We start from the raw sequence: 20,397 nt of genomic DNA, 5'->3' as shown, positions 1-20,397 counted from the left end.
CTCGCTCGCTGAGTGGCCCATCCCGCTGGGGAGGCCCCGCCCCTCTGAGGAGGCCCCGCCCCGCGGAGCCCTCAGGCTGCCATGGCGGCGGAGCCGCTGCCGGGGCCGCTCCCGGCCGAGCCCAACCCCTTCTCCTTCCGAGAGTTCGTCCGCACCAAGGCCCGCGGCGGCGGGGCGGGCGAAGCCCCCCAGGTAAGGCCCTCGGCGGCGGCGCGGCTGGGTCCCGCCCTGCCTCAGCGCCCGCCTCAGCCCTGCTCTCCCCTGCGCAGGCGGCGCCGCCCGGGCCCGTCGCGCTCCCGCTTCCCGCAATGCCCACAGAGGTGGGGGGTGAGGAAGAGGAGGAGGAGGAGGAGGAGGAGGAAGAGGAGGAGGAGTGGAGCGAGAGCTACCAGCCGCTGGCCGTGGAACGGGCCCACCTCGCTGCCGCCGGACCCGCCTCGCCCTCCGCCGGCTCCTTCTGCTTGGCCGCCCACGGCTCCCCCCCGGGCCCGGGCTGTGCTCCCTCACGGCAGCCCAGCTACGAGCAGGTGAGCGCTGCCCGCCCCTCGGCACCTTCGCTGCCGGGCGAGCCCTGGGCTGGGTGTCCGCTGGTTGCAGGACTCGGTGTCACAGCCCGCTGTCTGAAGAGCAGCTGAGGCAGAGAGGCAGGTCTGGAAAAGCGCTTTTCAGCATGAATCAGGTCCACCGCCTTCCCTGCCCTTCTGCTCTGGGTATGACCCAGGTGACTTCCTCGTGCTCCTGCCTCTGGAGGTCACGTTAATTTAGAATTGGCAGTGTTTAATTAGTCACATCTTCCACGGGTTGCACAGTGCCACCCTCCTGTGCCCCGTGGGGTCAGTGAAGTGTTTTCCAGAGAGGGAAACTGGGTGCAAAATGAATGTATTAGAAAGTGCAAGAATTCCCAGCATTAAAGCTGAATATTTTGGTGTTGGAGTGTTTGTAGTGTTGTGAAACAGCACCCTCAATCCTAATGAGAATGTTTCCTTTTTTAGCTGAAAGAAGAGAATGCCACTCTGAGAAGCAAGATCAGTAAACTTCAAATTCTCTCTGAAACCCAAGCAGACAAGTGCGTAAGACACAGTGTGGGGGAAATAACCACCCAAGGAGTTGGCTTAAAAGAGGGGCTCACTAGGAACAGTGTCCTTAAAGAATCAAAATGTAGTTGAAAGCTATGCTATTTATTAAAAAAAACATTAGCAAACCTGGTTTTCTTATTGGAAAAGTCTTGGAAACCAGGTAGCCAGCTGACATCTGATGTGTTTGTGTGGCCTGTGCTTCGTGCAGTGCAGGTGGTGGGTGAGAACAAGGGCAGGGCTCAACAGGATGCATTTCAGAAAGCTTCAGATTAACAAAATAGTGAATATTCATCTCTTTCCTTTGAAGCAAAAAGAACATTTTATTTTTGCTGGTGAGCAACCTGGGAGACCTGAATTTCCTAAGGTTAAACAACCCGGTGACCCAGCAGGGGTGGCAGTTTCTTCAGGTCTGAATCTGATGGATGTGGAACAGAGAAATCCCCTGAGCCACAGCCTAGAACTGGAGCTCTGTGGGAAGAACTAATTTTTCTTATAAAAGAATGAGTTTCTTGATCCTTACTTTATCCCTAGAATTTTCTTCCTAAAGTATTTAACGTTACAAGCACTTACTGTACATCTCTTTTTTTAAGGATGAGGAAGCTTGAGAAAAAGCTTGAGGAAAACAAAATCAAAGAAGAAAAAGAAACACAGGATCTGGAAGCAATGGTGCAGCATGTGGAGCAAAATCTCCAGCTGATGACTGTAAGTGTTGGTGTTTGCAGTTGGAACTGTGGTTCCATCCCTTTTCCTCTTTTCCCAGGAGAGGGAGGGAAGCTGAAGTGATTGCTTCACCCAAACAGCTCTGATGGGTTCAAACTTTTCCCTTGGAACAAGACAGCATCCCAGACCAGAACTCCTTTTTTTTCCTTAGAGTAAGGCAGGTCTTTGCTTTAATATAATTTCTGTATTCACCAACTGAAGTTGCTTTTTTGCAGCCTTCTGACAACACATCCTGCGTGAACTCTGAACTGTTTTTTCTCTTTGCTTATTTATACTGAGTGTCTTTTCCTCTTGTCCAAAAAAAAAAAAGAATAAATAACATCCAGAAGTGCTGGGTGGCACCTGCAGATCCCAGAAAGGAGAAATGGGGAGGGGAGGAATGAGCTGTTCCCACCTCCTAAAGCATTTGGAACACGGGATGGGCAAACACAAACTATATCCCTGCAAGTTCTGTGCTGGAATCACTCATTCCTGTGTGGCCCAAGCTGCTGCTGTATCCTCTGTGGTGTAAATAATCTTTGTTGTGTTTCAGAAACGGGCTGTTAAAGCTGAGAACAGCGCTGCCAAACTGAGACAGGAGAACACCCTGCTCCAGGTATGGAGCAGCATTCCTGGGGCCTGGCTGGGGAACTGGGGCTGCAGGGATATGTCTTGGAATTGAGCCTCTGAAGAGGATATTGCAAGATTTTTGCAGGCCATTGGGAAAATACTGAGGGTGTTCTCAGGTCCAGTTGTGGTGCCCTGCCAGAGGCTGGGAAGACCTGGATGGTGCCACGCTTTTCAGTGGTGCCCAGTGACAGGATGAGGAGCAATGGCCATAAATTAAAACATAACAAGTTCCACCTCAGCATGAAGAAGAGCTTCTTTCCATGGAAGGTGGCAGAGCACTGGAACAGCTGTCCAGGGAAGTCATGGATTTTCCCTCTCTGGAGATGTTCCAGATGCATTCCTGTGTCACCTGCTCTGGGTCACCCTGCCTTGGACTGGATGATCTCCAGAGGCCTGTTTCAACCCTAATGATTCTGGGATTCTGGGAAGGCATTCCCTCCTGGCAGTCTGGTGTTGGGATCTAGTTGCTATTTATTGCATCCTTTTATTCTTTTCACTACCTTTGTGTGAGTGGTTTTATTACAATGACATAAACATAAATAGCTGTGTGAACACGTTCATTAGTTGTAAGGTATCCACTGGAGTTTTGTGGCTATTTATCCTAATTTTTGCCTGTTTCCCCCCCAGGTCCAGCTGAGGAATTACAAGGCAGAGAACGAGGCCCTGCAGCTGGGACAGGCAGGGCTGGCAGCAGCAAAGCAGAATGCAGAGCTGGCCCTGCAGCACCTGCTCAGGGTCACAACCAGCTCCCGAGCATCCATCAGGTGAGACACCTCTCCTGAGGCCATCCCAGGCTCTGGGCTAAATCCTGGGCTCACAAATAAACCTCCTCCTCCATTTTTTTAACACTGAATCTCAGGTTTTTGTGTTTTGTGTGCTAGATGAGCTACTCCATGTTCTTATTCCCCTTCAGTGTGTTTTCCTCCAAGTGTAGGTAAAATAAAAATAACTGGAAATAAAATGTAGGTAAAATGAAAAAATAACTGGGACGTGGGAGTCTCTAAGTCTCTTACACTTCACTTTAAGAAGTGAAGGTTCCAGTCTTGATAAGCTGTTGCTTGATAGGTCACAGAGTGGGCAAATCCCCCCAAACTGCCCATGAATTCTCTGGTCCCCCCCATGTAACCCTGTGTCTCTCCCCTTCCAGGCAGCTCCTCTCTGGAGCAGAATCCCTGCAGCTCGTCGCTGATCTCCTGAAATCCATCGACAGAATTTCCGAGGTGTCAGAGGATGGACAGTGAGTGACTCAGACACCACGGAGGACTTTGCTTTCATTTAGTAACCATTACTAAAAAGCGAATTTTTGATACTCGGCCTCGTATCGATGCTCGAAGCTGCAGAGCTGGCGTCCCCAGCCCTCCGCCCCGCGCAGCCGATGGATCGCTAAATCTCGAAGGGACAGGAGCGCATCCCTGTTCCCGCGGGGCTGGGAGCACTGCCCCTCCTCCGCGAGCACCTCGGCGTTCAGCTGGGGCTCCTCGTGCCGCGGCAGGCGAAGGGGCTGTGGGTCGGATCCCGGTCCCAATCCCGGTCCCGATCCCGGTCCCACCAAACCCCCGGTGGGTCTCGGTCCCTGCAGGGCCCGGTGCCGCCCCACGTGTGCCGAGCCCTGTCCCGATTGGCTGCGCGGCGTCACGTGGGAGCCCAGCTGACCCGGGAACCCGCGGCGATTGGTCAGAGGCGCGGGGGGCGGGGCCAGGCGCAGCCCCAGCGCGGAGCGGCGGCCCCGCCATGTCCCGCGGGCCGGGCCCGGCCGGGCCCTCGCGGACCCCTCGGAACCCCCCGGGGCTCGACCTGGACGCCGAGCGGGAGAGGATCCGCCGCGAGATCGAGGAGCTGGAGCGCAGCCTGGAGCCCGGCGGGGTCGGCGTCGAGCTGGCCGTGTCCGACTGCAGCCTCAGCTCCGGTAGCGGTACGGGCTCGGGGGGGCTCGGAGCGGTGGCCCAGGAGCTGCCGCACCGGCGTGGGCCGTGTTCTCGTGGTGAAACCCCCGGAGCCGGCTGAGAGCTCCCTGACGGAGGGGTCTGGTCGGTTCTGGTCACTGGGTACGGGCGGGCTCACGACACCAAACAGCCCAAAAATACTTCCCGGAGTGAAACCACAGCATCTGAAGGGGCATCACAAACCCTGTGTGAAGGGGCATCACAAACCCATCCCACAGCCCGCCCGCGCCGCCTAAAGTTCGTTTTCTAAAGCAAAGGGGAGGTGGTAGCAGCTCGAGCATCTCTGTCCGTAGTGGCTTCACCCACCTCTGTTTTGGTGGTGCAAGTCTGAATAACTTCTGTCAGGAGTCGGTACCGCTGGGTGCAAACCCAGGTGTTGCTGAGGGGCCTGTTGGTGCTCTCAGAGTCTGTGTTTCTGTTGGCTTGGAATGTTCACTTGGCTGCCCACCCTTTGGCCTCTCATTTGCTGCTGTGTGCAGGACCAGGATGTAGCTGGATTATTGCTTTAGTTTTCTCTACCTTAGTTATCCAGAGCTGCTCTTTTTTCCTACTCTAGAATGAAAAAAACACCTATGTGGAGTGTAACTAAATACAACTTTACTTGACAATGTTGTCAGTATCCAAAGCCACTAATTGCCATGTCTGGGTTCTCTGTGATGCTTTATTCTTTATTGAAATGTTTTGGGTTTGAAGCTTTCCTTTTATCCCACTATAATCAGCACTTCTGTATTTTTGTTGTCCAACAGATGATGATGATGAAGATGATGATGATGATAATAATGAAGATGATAATGAAGATTCTCATGGTGAAATGGTAAATATTTTCTCTTTAAATGTATCTTTCCATCTGTCTGTTGAAGGAAAAATGGGGAAATCCAGGCAGCTGCCTTGGCTCTGTGCTCAGGAAGGGTTAATACCAGCCCTGGAGTTTGGAGATTCCTGCCCAGGACTTTGTTATTCAGTGTAATACACGGATTTCTTCAAGTGACCACAAGTGACAGGGGGCAGAGGCCTCACTGCTCTGGTGCTGCTGATCCCTGTTCCTGGAAACACCACAGGCTGTGGGTCAAACAGGTGTTAGATTAGAAAATTAATTATGTTACATAGCTGCCTTTAAAGCAAGTGTTTCTTTCCCTTTTCCCCTTAAATGCCTCAAGGAAATGGAAAGAGAAGAAGACAGCAGTGATGATGATATTGAGAGCCTGCCACAGGATCCAGAAACGTGCCTGCAGATGAACCATGTGTACCAGGAGGTTATCCAGGAAAAGATTGAGGAAGTGGAGCTGCTCATTGCACAAAACAGAGAGCAGCAGGTGAGCAGCACAGGAGGGAAATGTTCATTTCTGTGCTTTTCTAGATTGCCATTTGCCATCTTCCCCTCCCTTCAAGCCTAGTAAGACTTCCCAGGATATTCCTAGTGTATCACAGGTGCCAGAGGAATCAGCTGGAGCAGTCACAGTCCCTTATCCATGTGCTGGTGCAGTGCTCAGCTGGCTTGGCCAGGAACCAGGTGCATTTTCTTCCTGGCAGTTCAAACCAGTGTCACTGAGTGGCTTTTCAGGTGGTTTATTTGACTGAAGTTTCCATGGTTTCTTACAACCAAAAATGAGTATTTTACATCTTACACTTTAGCTTGCTTTGGCAAATTAGTATTTTATTAATGTTTGAATCACCTGCATTGCACTGTGCAAAGTCAGGAAGTTCCAAATTCTGCCCTTTAAGATTCACTGATTTACAATCTCGTGCTGCAAACTTGAACCCTGCCTGGGATGTTTGTGGTGGCTCAGCCACTGTTCTCTGAAATCAGGAGTTTGAAGGAGACACTGACACTGTTTAATTAACTCTTGGCTTGCAGAAGGAAATCATGGGTGAGCTTGATGGTTCAAAAACAGCCAAGGCAGGAGATGGCAGAAGTCTACCAGCAAATGTATTTTTGGGTCACTTTATGAAGCCTTACTTTAAGGATAAAACCACAGGAATTGTAAGTAACTGTAACTGTGTCTTCAGTGATAGATTTGCATTGTAACTGTTTTTGTAGCAGTTCATGCTCAAGTTCTAGGGAGAAAGAATAATTTTTCTGCTTGTCTGACTCTTCCAGTGTATCTAATCCTTCTAATCCTCACCAGGGCCCTCCTTCCAATGAAGATGCCAAGGAAAAGGCAGCTCAGGGCATAAAATCCTTTGAACAACTGCATTCAGCAAAGTGTGAGTAACTCTGTGGGCTGTTCAGTGTTCTAGAAGAGCTATAACAAATGTATATATTCATATTGTTAGTATGTGTGTGCCATTTGCAGTTAAACATCAACATTTGTGATGTTGCAAACTTGACTCCACGAAAAATGTAATTAAAAGAGAATGGGATGCTCTGTAAATTGTTTTATTGAGTGATTAGTGACTTATTTGCATTTGGTTTGATGCATCAACTCCTGTGAGCACTCCAAAACCATGGTGCAAGGGTAGAGAGAAGTTCAGGGGGCACCTCCAGCTCTAGGTGGTCACAGGCACCTTGATGATGATCTTGACTGAGGTTTTGTTGGAGATAAAACCGAGTGAGGGGCTGTGATTTGCCCAAGTCAGACGTGACATCAGTGATGTAGGCAGGCAAGTCCTATTGCAGACCTGGGGGATGTTTCCAGGGATGTTGGAAGCAGTGGGTCTCTCTTGGCAGTGGTTCTGCACTGATGTCTGACTGCTCCACTGTTTGGTTCAGGGAAGAGCAGGGAGAAGACGCTGCTGCAGAAATCAGTGGTGAGCGACCGCTTGCAACGCCTGCTCCAGCCAAAGCTCCTGAAGTGAGTACTGACAAACCCCCTCTATTCTCCTGAGAATGTTACATGTGAAAGAAGGAGAAGGTAGATGTGGAGATTCCACCTCCTTCAGCAAGTTCCTGTGTTAACTGTGTGTGTGATTTTACAGCCATCTATTTCTTCCCGTTGAAACAGCGATATAATTTAAAATAGTCTGCAGGGCTTGAAGCTGGAATGGTGACATGTAGTGAGTCATAATGGTGTGTCCAGAGGGAGATTTCTGTGCTGGAGCTGGTACAGTCTTTATTGCTGTTGTAGCAACCATTGGTTCCCCTTGTAAATACTAAAATGGTTAATTTGAGACATGTTCTGGGTCAGTGACTGTATTGAAGGGGTAAAAATAGGACAATGCGTGTGCCATGTGGGAAGACTGGGAGAACAGCAGTTTTGTGTGGAAATAAACTGAAGGAAGGAATGGTACTGATGGGGAAACTGTCTCTGCTGAATATCTTCTTATACCATTGACCTCATTCCCATCTAGTCCTATTAAGTAATGATAAAAACGTCTTTGAACAGGATGAGTTATTGGAATCAGAAACTGGAGAAGGTCAAGACTGAAACGGAAAAACAGACCTTGGAAAAGCAAATCAAAGAAGTGGAGCGAGAAATAGAAGCAATTAAGTAAGTCTTTTTATGTTCTTGGTGAAAAATAAATGTCTCTTCTTGGAATTTAGCTTTTATAGCTCTCTTATTCTACTTCTAGATGCGATGTTTGGAGAAATGCTTGTTTGTGTTGGCTTGTAAAAAATGAAGTGATGTTGAGCAGCTCCTTCATCCCCACAGTTCTTTACTAGAAATTTTGTTTTGGGCCTTGATACACAAAATTTAGTATCTATATCCATTGTAGAGGTGCTGCTTTAGATAGCTCTTGGTGTAACAACAAAGGAGCAGAGAGTTCTGAGATGTTTAGTACCTTTGAGCTTTTGCTCACGAACGTGTCTAAAGCAGCATATTTGGATATTACATTAATTGTTTCTCCTACTAAACCAAGTGTTCAGTTCTTGTGGAAGTCAGGAACAGGTGGGAGGAAAAAAATGAAGCAGGATCAAGAAGACAAAGTGTTTAATTAACCATTTAACACGGTTCTTTCTTGTTCTTTTTACCTTCTGCTGTAGCCAACTGCCAGAAAGTGACTTGTTAGGAAACAGATTCGATGAGCACGACTGGGAGAAAATCTCAAACATCCATGTAAGTTGGAGGATCAGCTGTTTTATGGCTTCTGATATCTGTGTCCCTTCTCTCTTGAGAATCTCCTGGCTTGGTTTGCATCCACTGTTTCCATTGTGCATTTCTCCAGGTTGACTGTCAATTTGATCTCAGGTTGTTAAATGTGATGGTTTAATTCTGAAAAACCTGGCAATAAGATATCTGGAATGCGAAATATTGGTGTTCCTGTCTGTCCTGCTGTTTCAGTCCCAGCTTTAAGATGAAACAGATTTTTGTTGTTTCTTTCAGTTTGATGGGCAACGTAGTGCAGAAGAACTGAAGAAGTTCTGGGAAAATTGGGAGCATCCAAGCATCAACAAAAAGGAGTGGACTGAGGAGGAAATAGAGAGGCTGAAGCGAATCGCTGCTAAACACAACTACCTGGACTGGCAGACCATAGCCCAGGAGCTGGGGGTAAGGTCTGAGGTGACAAATCACTTAATTCTCACTGAGCTGTGCCTCATGTCAGGTTTCAGAAAACAATGTTGTGCTAATCCACTGTTAATTAATGCTTTTCTGAGAAATGTCCAAGAACAGTGCCAAAAACATTTGGTACTTCAGCCTTTCCCTTTTGCTTTTAATCCCAATAAATAACCAGTTTTCTGTTTATCTGTTTTCTTTGTATTAAGACAAACAGGACACCTTTCCAGTGCTTGCAGAAGTATCAAATCTATAATAAAGATTTGAAAAGGAAGGAATGGACTAGGAGTGAAGATCAGATGCTTTTAGAGCTGGTTCAAGAGATGAGAGTGGGAAGCCATATCCCATACAAGAAAAGTAAGTGACCTACAAGTGACAAAGTCTTCCATTCACCTGAGTCTAACAGCTGGTGTTTTCAACCTGTCAGACATGTGGGAGCTGAAACCTTTCCTAGCTTTCTGTAGCTGCAGGATGGATTGTTGGGTCATCATGTGTGTAATGCAGATAATGCCATCATAAACACTGACATTTTGTGTATGCTGTGCTCTTTCCATGCTTGTGTGCCATTGTTTAAGAGATTAAAATGCTGCTTATGGCAATCACTGCTGGGAAATCTCACCATTAGAATGTAAGGAAAAGAAAAACATTGTTTACAACAGATTTCAAAACAGGCCTTTGTGTTTCTAGTTGCTTATTACATGGAAGGAAGAGATTCTGCTCAGCTGATCTACCGCTGGACGAAGAGCGTGGACCCCAGCTTGAAGAAAGGACCCTGGACACCAGAGGAAGATGCTGTAAGCTCTGTTCTCTGGTGCCTGGAATTGCAGGGTGGGAATGTGAAGAGTGTTGAGGTGGTGCAAGGCTTTGTAGAGCTGAGCTTTAGCAGTGGCACAGAGGAGTGTAAAAGGGACCAAGGCGGGCAGTTTACAGAGAGCTTGGAAACTCCTTAACACTTGAGAGATTTACAACACCAATACAACTGCTTCTGTCTCAGGCCTGTTAGGATGTTACTGGTGAGAATTTCAACTCTTACTCTGTCTGATGAACACAGATGCTGTTGGCTGCAGTGAAGAAGTATGGAGAGAAGGACTGGTATAAAATCAGGACAGAGGTGCCGGGGAGGAGCGACGCTCAGTGCAGAGACAGGTGAGTGTAAATGCCCCAACAGTGCTTCAGGTTTATTACCCCTGATGCAACTTGTTTTACAAGTGTTTGATTTGCTTAAACCAGTGTTCCCTTAAGGGCTGTTTTGTGGAGTGGTTATGGTCTAAACAGTCAAAAGGGAGTAGGGATGGGATCCCTTGGAAAAAGGAAGGCTCTGGTTTTGTTCAGGAGTATGCAGTGATGATTTGAGCTGTACAAGCAGGATTGAATGTTCCTTACTGTAATTTTTCATTTGGAAGGTACTTAAAAGCATTGCACTGGGATGTAAAGAAAGGCAAGTGGAGCTTAGAGGAAGAGGAGCAGCTGATTGAACTGGTTGAAAAGCATGGCCTGGGTAGGTGTTTCTGTGGCTTACTCTATACAAGTTTAGAGAACTAAGCATCATTAAAGGTACAGGCTCTGCTTTGTGCTGCTGATTGCAGCCTGCCTTGTATTGTGTGTTGTGGATATTAAAGATTTGAGATCCATTCATGCAGTAACTCTTACACAGGGAAATGAATAGTGTATGTATAGTGTTCTGCACTGAAAAGCCTTTGTGCTCAGTGTGTGGCAGCAGTGTCATGTTTTACATCCTCTGCATCCTTTTTAGGTCACTGGAGTAAAATAGCTTCTGAGTTGCCACATCGGACTGGCTCTCAGTGCCTGAGCAAGTGGAAACTCATGATTGGGTCTAAGGTACTGTGAAAAATCCTGCCATGGTGCGTCCCATCTCTTCAGTTAAGATTCTCTAAACTAAAAGTAGAATCCTTAAAATCAGTACAAAACCAGACATTGATTTTTGCACAATCGAGATTTTTGTCTTGGGTGTTCACGGTTTAATTTTTTGATGTCTTAAAGCAGCCTTTGTTCTGAAGGTCTCAAGTTAATTTGCTGTATATTTGTATATTATCCAGAATTCTTTACTCCCTTGAAATGGCTGTAAGGATGGGATATACCTAAGTTTTCATGTATGTACCTCATGAGTTGCCAGTTTTGGTAACAAGCATTACAGAAATGCTGGCTGCTTAACACCATGTTGAAGATGGTCTTGTTTCCACTGACAAAGCACCTGCCCTAGGGAGGGGTCTGTGGCCACCCAAATGTGTCAGGAAACTTGTATTTGTAGCTTATTTTTGCATACAAGAATCTAAACCAAAATCCACGTACTGGATGCAGTCAATCTTAGCAGAAGCAAAGCAGAACTATCCATGGGAAAGCCACTGGTAGGGTTCTGCCCTATGAAACTTTTAACTTTCTGATTTGAGAGAGTTGCAAGCCAAGGGTGAACACTGGCTAAAACTTGTCTGTGCTTTTTTTGGCCGAGAAGAAAAGATCCAGGGCAGCAAAACGGCAGCACATTGAGGAGAGTTCCACCTCTTCAGAGAGCAGCAGTGAGGACATAGAGCTGGACTTGGCAGACAGCTCAGAGGAGGAGGAGGAGGAGATGAGAAGCAGGACCAGCAAGGAGGAGTGTGCACTCCCCAGCATTGATTTATGGATACCAACACAGCCAGAACTGCAGGAGGCAAACAAAGGAAGATCCCAAACCTCAGCCCTCTTCTCTCTTGGGAGTGCTGATGCAGGGACCAGTGGCAGTGACATTCCAAGGGCAGTGTGTGATGGAGACACAGACAGAGCTGCTGATAAATCATCTGAGCTGAACACTCTGCTGAGGGGCATCGCACGGCCCCACTCCACGGATATCGTGGTGAGGAATCCTGCAGAAGTAATGGCCAAGGTGAGCTGGGATTCCCGGGCTGTGCTTGCTGGGATGGGAGCTGAGGCACGACTGGGAGGTGCAGCTGCTGCACTAAGGAGAGGATGTGATGAGCAGATGACAAAATCTTTTTCTCACCTCTGTCAGCTGCCTTCTCACTGTGCCATCAGAGGGAGCTGTTGGAAACTCAGCCGTGGGATTAAACGGAAATTTCCAGTGCTGCCTCCCCGTGCATTACCTAGAAAACAGCTGTGTCCTTCCCTGTGTGTACTGTCACACAAACAAAACTCTGTTCAGATCTTCATAAAGCAGAACTGTCCAGTGAGTTGTGGTGTCTTTGGAAGAATTAAGTCACTTGCACATCCATATCTGATTCTGAGCTGGGTTTTCACCCCAGATCGGATGCTGAAGCAGTAAAAACCCTCCTAAGCACATTTTTGCAGCAGGATATTCCTTAGCAAAATATGTAATGTCTAAATCACTATTCAAGTTCACACAAGCAAAATTATTCTGAGTTTGTGTTCAGAATTTGAATATGTGCCCTGGACTGTGGGCAGACGAGTTTGTTGGGTTACAGATACAGCATTATTTTACTAGTAGTAGCTTAGGGAAAAATCAGTGACTTCTCCAAACATCTTGCTATTCCTTCCCTTGTACTGTTAAATCAACAAATGCAGAGAGAATCACCTAGTAAATTCTGCCCCTCAGTGTGAGTTTTGGTAGATAATTCACACAAATCTTTTATGAAACAATCATTTGGTGTTGTGAAGATGCATAAGGACTGAAAAACAAGGTAAAGATCTGCTCTTCAGGGCTGATTTCATTTAATACGATACTTTCAACAGCAGGAATGTTGAAAACTCTTGTACCTGCTGTGCATATTCAGTGCAAGTAATTCTCTGTGAATTACCCTCCCTTTTATCTTTCCTTGTGTGCTTTCATGTTAAGGCTTCCCAGTGTGGAAAACAAGTGCTGCGGGTTACCCTGGAGGATGTGAGAAGAATATTAAGGAATAACACGTTCTTTCAGAGGAAATTTGTAAGTGCCTCTTCTGTCTTGTCTTCTCTTGTGACATCAGCACTGCCAGGCTGTATTTAGTGGGGATTTTTTTTATATATATAATGACATATCTTCTTGCACTGTAGTCCAAGGAGAAAAAGCTCAACGTTTTTTGTCGTAACTGCCTCGTGAATAGTTTGTCCTGGGACAAACTGTTGGAACTCTAATTGTGTATTCTTTCATGCACAGCAATTCAAGATGCTAAAACCTCCTGTTGGCCTTTTAGCAAAAACAGCTGGAGGTAATGCAGCTGTTGGCCAGAATCTCCAGGGGCTGCAGAACGTGACACACAAAAGTTATCGCCAGGAGAGGGAGCGTTGGAAGAGGCTCAGCCTGGACAGGAAGCTGCTCATGGCAGTGACCCCTTGGGTGGGCAATGTGCTGCTGCCCTGCACCCTGCAGACTGGGAAGATGGCTTTTCATCAGACAAAAGGTACTTCTGACCCATCCTGCTTTCTGTCTCTACTTTCTGACGTCTTGTAAGTGAATTCCCAGCTGATTTTGATGTTGGATTCTTTCCTAGCTGATGCTATTCAAGAGAAGGTTAAGTCAATCAGTCTCACAAGCACTCCCCTGTTCACACTGTTCATTCAGGTAGGTATTACTGTCTTAATAGCATTATCTGCTTTTAAACAGTGGGAATCTTTATTTTTCTGTATTTGAGGCTTAAGTACATGATTTATCTTTGTTTCTTAAATAATCTAATTACTGGATTAATCTGGCCTTGTGCCTTGCATATGATATTTCTTAAATCCTGCATCCAAAATCTAATCCTGCCAGGGCTTTCCCTGTAAGTGTAAAAATGTCCCCAGAATCCTGCATGTGAAGCATGTCCCATCCATCTTGTCTAGTCAGTGACCCCACAGAACATTTTTGTTCTCAATCAAATGTTAATGAAGTTCTCCCCTTGCAGCTCTTTCAGATTGACACCAAGGGCTGTATGAAGATTATTCGTGAGAGGAAGCTGAGGGAGTTAGAGCTGCTCAAGGCTGATGCAAGAAGACCTCAGCAGGTATTGGGCAGGGTTTGTTTCTAAGCTTTTCCCACTGAAGTCTTAAATAAACCTTTTTTTAATTATTTGGCCAGTAGTGCTATTTGTGCATGTGTTACCAGTTTGTTTTGGTTCAGAGGCATAATAATCTTGGCAGATGTGGGTTTGATTCACATCTGTTCTGGTTTAATGAGGTATCCCAGAAGTATAATTTAATGTTGTTTTTTTTTTTTTTTTTTTTTGACAGGCTTCCCAAAACATGGAGGCTTCTTCAGGTACCTACCAGAACATTTATTTTTATGATGTGCAAGAACTTTCACTTATTTAATCACCGTTACGTTAACGACCAGTTTAACTGAAAGGAGAACTTTTGGAACAAAACTGCACTGTCATGCTCATTTTTGCTAACTCTTGGATCTCTGTTACTGACTAAACATGTTCCTCTTTGGTAAGGACCAGAAGAAACACTGGAGGGCTGGGGGACTAGTGACACTGGACCAGTCCAATTCCTTGCTCAGTGATGTCAGCTTGTTATCATGGTTCTCTGAAGGATGTCAGGACATGCTTTGATTAAATCAGGACTATAATGCTGATTTTCACAAACAGGAATTTTCACAAACAGGAATTTTGCCACTTCCTGTGCAGGGTACTTCTTTTTAATAGCTAAGGAATGGCTTTTGAAAATACTGTTTGTTCATTTTAATTTTATTTCCTCTTCTCTGTAGGCAATTCATCCCAGCCTTGTGCTCAGAGGAACTCCCAAAGGGGCATACCAAGGAGTGCTACCAGGAGACCTGTTGCCTTAAAAGCAAGAGGAACTTGTGCTGCTGCCTTGGAGAGCAGTGCCCCAGCTCCTCCAGCCCAGGGGCAAAGGCAGAAGCCTAAAACTGTCTCAGAATTACTGAGAGAGAAGAGGTTAAGGGAGGCCCAGGCTAAGAAGGCCATGCAGAGGACAGTGTTGGTGGCCCCACAGGTGCTGGTTTCGGGGCCTTTGATAATCCAGCACCCACCACAGCAAATCATTCCTTCTGCACAAGCAGGGAGCAAACCTGCAGCAGCTGCTTGTGCAAATAGCCAAGTGCAGGGTGCACCAGCTCCAGTGCCAGTAAGTGCTTGTGCTGCAGGTTCCACTTCTGCTGTTGTGCCTGAAAACCATTCCTCAGCAGTGCCAGCAACGGGGGAAGGCCCTGGTTGCTCACAAGGGACAGATCTGCAGTGCAATAAGGAACTAAAAGAGCAAGGTTTGGAAAGCAGCCTTGAAGGAGGGGGTTTTCCAGGCATGAATCCAGCTGCAGCAGAGAAGGCCCCAGATCAGGGAGGGTGCAATGGTCAGGTTGTAGCTGGTAGCTCAGCCCCAGTCGTGCTGCAAAACCAGGCTTTTGTGCCAGGCCAGATCACAGTGGTGCCTGTTGGCCTGGAGTCTGGCACCAACAAACTGTCCCTTTCCACACCAGTCCCCTGTGAGCTGAACAGTAACGGGCCACAACACAGGCCAGTCAGCCTCTTGCCTGCTCTTGTCACTCCCCAGGCTGGGTCTCCTGTGATTCCCAACAGCATCCTGCCCTTCACATGGGTGGTAACCCCACAAGCTCTGCTCCCCACCGCTGTGCAAACTGTGGTGGGTGTTCCCCAAGGAACACCAGATGCTCCTGGGAGAGGTCAGTGTCAGACAGCTGTGACTTCCAATGGCAGTGTCTCTGGTTTGGGAGTCACTCCTGTAGCAGCTGGAGCAAATCCACCTCACCCCAGCAGTGCAGAGACAAAAGGGCCAAGTTCCCAGGGAGCAGGAGTTCCTTTGGGAAAGGCAGCTGACCATTCCACGATCCTCTTACCTGGGACCTCGGTGAGTCTTGGATGCACCTCATCCAGCGTTTCTTCTGTAACACCTGCATGTTCCAATGGCTTCTCCAAGGCTTCTGACTCCCCTGCAGCTCCAGCTGCTCCTCCACCTGACACTGCAGCCCTGGTGCTGCCCCAGGCACAGCCCCCTGCAAACACTCAGGGGGCTGATCCCCAACGCGTGTCCAGCCTCGCCAGCTTGGGAAAGAGCCCTGACTCTGCTACAGCAAACACAGAGATCATCACACAGGGGGCTGTGCTCCAGCCAGGAGATCCAGTTCCTCATGGCAGTGTCCCAGGGAGCTCGGGTTGCTTTGCTGCCCAAGCCTTGAAGAACAGACCCATTGCCTCCAAACCACCGATGGCACAGCCTGAGGATGTTCCCCCCCAGCCAAGCACTTCCAACGCAGAGAAGAATCTCCTTGACCTCAGCCTGATTTCCCTGGAAGACGAGGGGCTGGTGAGGGAGTGGCTGAGTGGGAAACGAGGTGTCCAGGTGCCATCGCTGCAAACCAGGCTGCCTTATTTGCCACCTTTTCTGAGCAACATAAAAACCCTCTCGAAGCTCCTCCTGCAGAAAGCAGCTCTGGAGGAGCAAGCATCAAGTCTCCTGCCCTCTGATGCCACTGAGGATGGAGGCACTCGGGATGTTTTCCATGCTATTGGAGAACTGGTGCAGCAGAAACTGGGTGATAACCCTGCTTACCTCCTGCTGAAAGCCAGATTCTTGGCAGCATTCACACTCCCAGCTGTCCTGGCAACTCTGCCTCCTCCAAAAGTGACAACAACTCTGTCAGCCAGCAGGAAGCAATATGAGGAGAGTGATGAAGAGGAGTGGCAGAGTGAGAAGGAAGTGTCTGAGGAAGAGAGTTGTGGGAATGAATTAACAGGAGTACAGTTGGATTGGAGAGTTGGGGATGAGCCTGGAGACAAAGATGCTGATTTACTAAATCAGGTAAAACAGATGCCAGGAGCTAAAAGCAGAAAGTTACTCCCAGCTAAATATTGCACTGGAACCCAGGGAGAATCCCTCACTCTTTTTAAGTGTAGCAGAAATTTGATCCTTTTGAATAACCATGGTTTTACAGCTGATAAAAGGAAAAGCTCTGCAGCTCAACTGGGAGCCCTTAGTCCAAGGCTAAAAGTCTGTGCTTTATGGGGCACATTAAACTTGACAATTCCCAGAAGTGGATATCAAAGCTCCCTTCCTTTTATGGCTTATAACCTGCTGCACTGACTTGTATTTTTGAAATCAGGCTCTTGTTTTTCATTGTATGTGTCCTCAAAACCCCAGTAATATCGGGAGAATTGTATATGTTCTGTTTGCATCTTCATCCCAAATTGGTTTATGTGGCTAGAGATTATTGAACTGCATGGATTGATGGAAGCCACAAGGTCCACCCCAAGTCAATCTCTAGGTTTTAAGTTAAATCCATTACTGCCCAGCACTCTTTCTTACAAAACACACCGGGAAGTTGTGCAGCTCAAACTTGCATTTCAATTCATTGTGGCTCCAAAGTAAACAAACAAAACACTGATGAAGATGAATCAACAAGGCAAATGGCTGTTTGTATAGAGTGGCCAAGCTGCCTAAAAATCAGAGCTTCCCCAGCACTTTTCTTTCTGTTCTGGCTCTGACTTTTGGGTCTGGGCCTAGCTCAGCATTGTCTGAACTGTGAGCAGTTGCTCCAAAAGTCACCAGCAGGTTTTCACTGCCAACCTCTCTTCTGTGTCATGTTCCAGGCTTGCTCCCACTCCCATGATTCCCACTACAGCCAGGTTGTTTTCCTGGTGGTTTCCAGGGGAAAGTTTGTGGTAGGGGTTGTGTTTCATGAGCAATCAGAAGCTGGTGTGACCTGTGCTGTCTGGGGCACTGTCTGGCTCCAGCAGTGAGAGCCAAAGTGTCACTCGTGGCAGGCACCCAACCTCTAACAAAAGGCTGTGCCACAACCTCTGTAATGGACAGTTGTGCCCAGACAGAAACAACAGCAGGAATTGCTCTGCTTTGGGAGCAGGAACAGGAGGAAATGTCAGTGTTGGCTGAAGGTTTTGCTCTGAAAACTCAGGGATATTTTGTGCTTTGTCTGACACTGGTAACAGAATGTTGTCCCGTGCTTATTTTCGAAGGTAAATGGAAGATTATTTTGGAAATCTTGCTGAGCTCCATAAAATAAAAAGATGGCTGAAGGGGTTATTTGCAGTTTTGCTCGTTCTCATGATGCTGATCATCTCCTGCTTACGTTGCAGGGCCTGGGGGCTGAAGAGGGCACTGCCCACTCTGCCTTGGACTCCTGCACTGCTGTGGCTGATGCCAGTGCTGCTCCAGTCAGGAGAAGTGCCCGCTGCAGGAAGAGGAGGAGGATGTGAGAAGGACATGTGTTAGTAGCTACTCAGAGACTTGTATTTTGTGCCTGAGAACCTGAACCACATTTGTCTGTGGTTCAGCTCAGACAATGAATCACAACCCCAGGAAAGGGCTGAAATTATCTCTGCTCTTGCTCCCCGAGGACACACAGTTCTGCAGTCACCACTAATCACAGCCTAAGGCTGATAATCTGTTGGGGGGAGTGAAAGTTCACATCTGTATGATAAAATTATAGATACACCAGTCACAAAGTTCAAACATTTGGCAGCCTCTTAGTCCATGCCCTGCCTACTGGTGTGGTACCTAGTTGGTAGCACTCTGCAGGCTTGGCTACCAGTGAGTGCTTTACTGGAGTTTAACACTTCTTTGAACAACCCTGTGGGGTTTTGAGGGATTTATTTCCCCTTTATGGCTTCATTTCTCTACACTTATAACAGGCCAGCTTCTGTAGGGTACAAGTGTGTGACGTCCTTAGTACCTGTTGAGGCTTTTGGTGCAAGAGGTGGGAATGAACATGAGCAGTGTTTGCTTCTTATGGTTGTCAGATGACACTGCCCGAGTTTTTTTTCTTTAAAATTCGTTTTAGAAACTCCAAAAGGGCAACTTCCCTTTAAGAATGCTGTGACTGATAGGAGCTGTTTGTGCTTTGTTACAGAGGTCACTGGAACAAGCTCTGCCTCCCTGCATGGCAGTAGGAGCTACTCTTTGCACTGTTCACTTTTACCACTTCCAACACACCAACTGAATGGACCTGGGGAAGAGGAAAATGGCTGGACTGGTTTTCCCACCACCCAACAAAATCTGCATCTGTAGAAAAGGTGCAGAAATGAAAGAAAATGGCTGGAGGGAAATAATTCAGGCATGGACCAATTCTGCTCTTTCAAACTCACACCTGCCACAGATGCTGGGGGAGAAGGTGCTGGAAATCTGGGGGAACCAGCAATGGTGGTTATTTATTTCTTTTTTGTTCAGCCCCTATTTATGTGAATGTTTGTCCATGTTCAGAATATGTTGTTAATTGGGTGGTTTTCAGTGCTATGACAGTGACTTTGCTTGCTAACTGACAGAATGCTGCTGAATAAGCAGCAGATTAATTTTGTATCAAAATGAGTCTTAAGTATTTGTTGAAATACAGATGTTTTATTTTTCTCACTTAAAAATTACTGCTGTATTCTGTGTGGTTTTTTTCCTGGTAAATAGTGCTTTTAATAACGTGTGTATGGGTGTGATTGCTAATGAGAAAAATGAAGTTTGCAAGCTGCATGAAAACCAGGGAGAATGTGGAAAATGAATATTCATGTGGCTAAAAAGGATTGAATTCAGCTTGGATTCTTTCTTGATTCTTCCACAGCCTGCCCTGTAGAGACATCAGCAGATCACTTAACAACAACTTGTTTCTTCATTTATAAACCAGCAATTTCTGTCTCCCAGAGAGGTGCAAGGTTAGCTGAGGCAAAACTGATAAGATCTAGATGGAAAATGCTGCAGAAAGCTTCGTTTCACTGCACTGACTGAGCTTCCCCTGAGTGTGGTGATGAGTTCTGTGAGTTCCAACTCTTCTACAAGGGCCCTTCAGGCAGAGCTGGGGGCAGGGGGACAGTGGGTGCCAATGCTGCTGTAATTTGGTGTCAAGACATTCTTGAGCAATTGGAATGATTGTGGAATGGCTTTCCTCTTGCAGTGTGCTCTGTTTTCCATAAGCCAGTGTAGATAACATTTTTCCAAGAAATTCGTCTGGGTCAGAAGCAGTTCTGGGTGCTGTTCACGGGCTGTTATGGTGATCTGTGCTCTAAATGACTCTTGTCCTCTGTAAATGCTGCTCAGGAGGTGCCCTTGTAAACTGTTTGTGGAAAAACTGTTCAAGAAGCAGCTGTCTTTGTCCTTTTTCAGGATTAAACTGATCTGTCACTAGAGAACAAAACCTCCCAGGGTTAGATTGGTCAATTAGCAGCCACTGATTGCCTTCAGCAAGGGCACAGCTGACACAGGTACTGTACCTTCTTTTAATGTAAAGCTAATTTAATGCCTACCAGGAGTCACAGACTGCAAGAATCTTTGAGCATCTCTGCCCCACTCGTAATGATAACATGGAAAAACTCTCCACAAACTTAGAAAGCAGAACAAAGAGTGGAGTGGGAAGCTAATGAGAAGATGTGTCATGCTGCCATGGCATCAGAGCCTGTGTGTTCTCCAGGCTTTTTTAACAGACTCTTTAACAGAGTCCTTGTCTCAGCTACATCTCCAGGACTGTGGGAAGAGGGGGAGGCAGGCACAGGTCTTGTGTTGATGCTCAACTGCTTCTATGCTGCTTTCTGTGCTGCTCCTTTAATTGCTGTTAGAGCCACAGCCTGTAATTTGGGAATCGTGGGTTATGTTCCTCACTTTGCCAAGGCTTGACTCCCTTTCCCCTCAAAGTACCGAGTTGTCATAATTATGCTTGAAGCTTAAGGACATCCAAAATTAGAGGCATCATTATGGAAATCATCCTTTTCAGAAGAACTC

General features: G+C 47.0%; 3 protein-coding genes across 6 annotated transcripts in view; all 3 read left to right on the top strand.

The window, feature by feature from the left end:
• The first annotated feature begins 59 nt into the window (after positions 1 to 59).
• On the top strand, positions 60 to 3,714 carry ENTR1 (endosome associated trafficking regulator 1). The gene is made up of 7 exons (XM_027650268.1): positions 60 to 192; positions 270 to 527; positions 993 to 1,066; positions 1,667 to 1,778; positions 2,329 to 2,391; positions 3,033 to 3,169; positions 3,553 to 3,714. The coding sequence occupies exons 1-7, from the start codon at positions 82 to 84 to the stop codon at positions 3,644 to 3,646; spliced, it is 849 nt and encodes a 282-aa protein (XP_027506069.1). The 5' UTR covers positions 60 to 81; the 3' UTR covers positions 3,647 to 3,714.
• A 114-nt stretch (positions 3,715 to 3,828) lies between these two features.
• Positions 3,829 to 19,058, top strand: SNAPC4 (small nuclear RNA activating complex polypeptide 4). 4 transcript variants are annotated; one of them, XM_027650244.1, is made up of 23 exons: positions 3,829 to 4,317; positions 5,110 to 5,162; positions 5,506 to 5,661; positions 6,204 to 6,329; positions 6,475 to 6,553; positions 7,059 to 7,140; positions 7,672 to 7,776; positions 8,271 to 8,343; positions 8,611 to 8,775; positions 8,991 to 9,138; positions 9,469 to 9,575; positions 9,833 to 9,927; positions 10,185 to 10,279; positions 10,535 to 10,620; positions 11,252 to 11,662; positions 12,590 to 12,679; positions 12,890 to 13,133; positions 13,224 to 13,294; positions 13,614 to 13,712; positions 13,939 to 13,966; positions 14,417 to 16,485; positions 17,778 to 17,893; positions 18,551 to 19,058. In XM_027650244.1, the coding sequence occupies exons 1-23, from the start codon at positions 4,137 to 4,139 to the stop codon at positions 18,588 to 18,590; spliced, it is 4,719 nt and encodes a 1,572-aa protein (XP_027506045.1). In that variant the 5' UTR covers positions 3,829 to 4,136; the 3' UTR covers positions 18,591 to 19,058. The 4 variants fall into 4 exon arrangements, with proteins under 4 accessions (XP_027506045.1, XP_027506043.1, XP_027506046.1 ...); XM_027650242.1 differs by having other exon boundaries at positions 5,095 to 5,162; XM_027650245.1 differs by having other exon boundaries at positions 5,095 to 5,162; positions 17,778 to 17,908.
• An 80-nt stretch (positions 19,059 to 19,138) lies between these two features.
• CARD9 (caspase recruitment domain family member 9) overlaps positions 19,139 to 20,397 on the top strand; it is a 9,119-nt gene continuing 7,860 nt past the window's right edge. Inside the window, exon 1 of the mRNA XM_027650262.1 lies at positions 19,139 to 19,438. Within this exon, the coding sequence (XP_027506063.1) occupies positions 19,430 to 19,438 (9 nt within the window). The 5' untranslated portion in view covers positions 19,139 to 19,429. The remainder of the gene's footprint in view (positions 19,439 to 20,397) is intronic.

This window comes from Corapipo altera, unplaced genomic scaffold (assembly GCF_003945725.1).
Source record: "Corapipo altera isolate COAL_440 unplaced genomic scaffold, ASM394572v1 268, whole genome shotgun sequence".
NCBI lineage: Eukaryota > Metazoa > Chordata > Aves > Passeriformes > Pipridae > Corapipo > Corapipo altera.
The sequence above is the reverse complement of the archived record's forward strand: the minus strand, read 5'-3'. Positions and strand labels throughout refer to the sequence as shown.

What these genes read in the sequence shown, in the direction of transcription:
- ENTR1 (XM_027650268.1), top strand. Translation starts at nt 82, where the DNA reads ATGGCGGCGGAGCCGCTGCCGGGGCCGCTCCCGGCCGAGCCCAACCCC. An exon ending in TCTGAAACCCAAGCAGACAA is followed by an intron (nt 1,067 to 1,666) that starts GTGCGTAAGACA and finishes TCTTTTTTTAAG; the next exon opens with GATGAGGAAGCTTGAGAAAA. An exon ending in AGCTCCCGAGCATCCATCAG is followed by an intron (nt 3,170 to 3,552) that starts GTGAGACACCTC and finishes CTCCCCTTCCAG; the next exon opens with GCAGCTCCTCTCTGGAGCAG.
- SNAPC4 (XM_027650242.1), top strand. Translation starts at nt 4,137, where the DNA reads ATGTCCCGCGGGCCGGGCCCGGCCGGGCCCTCGCGGACCCCTCGGAAC. An exon ending in CTCCAGCCAAAGCTCCTGAA is followed by an intron (nt 7,141 to 7,671) that starts GTGAGTACTGAC and finishes GTCTTTGAACAG; the next exon opens with GATGAGTTATTGGAATCAGA. An exon ending in AACTCATGATTGGGTCTAAG is followed by an intron (nt 10,621 to 11,251) that starts GTACTGTGAAAA and finishes TTGGCCGAGAAG; the next exon opens with AAAAGATCCAGGGCAGCAAA.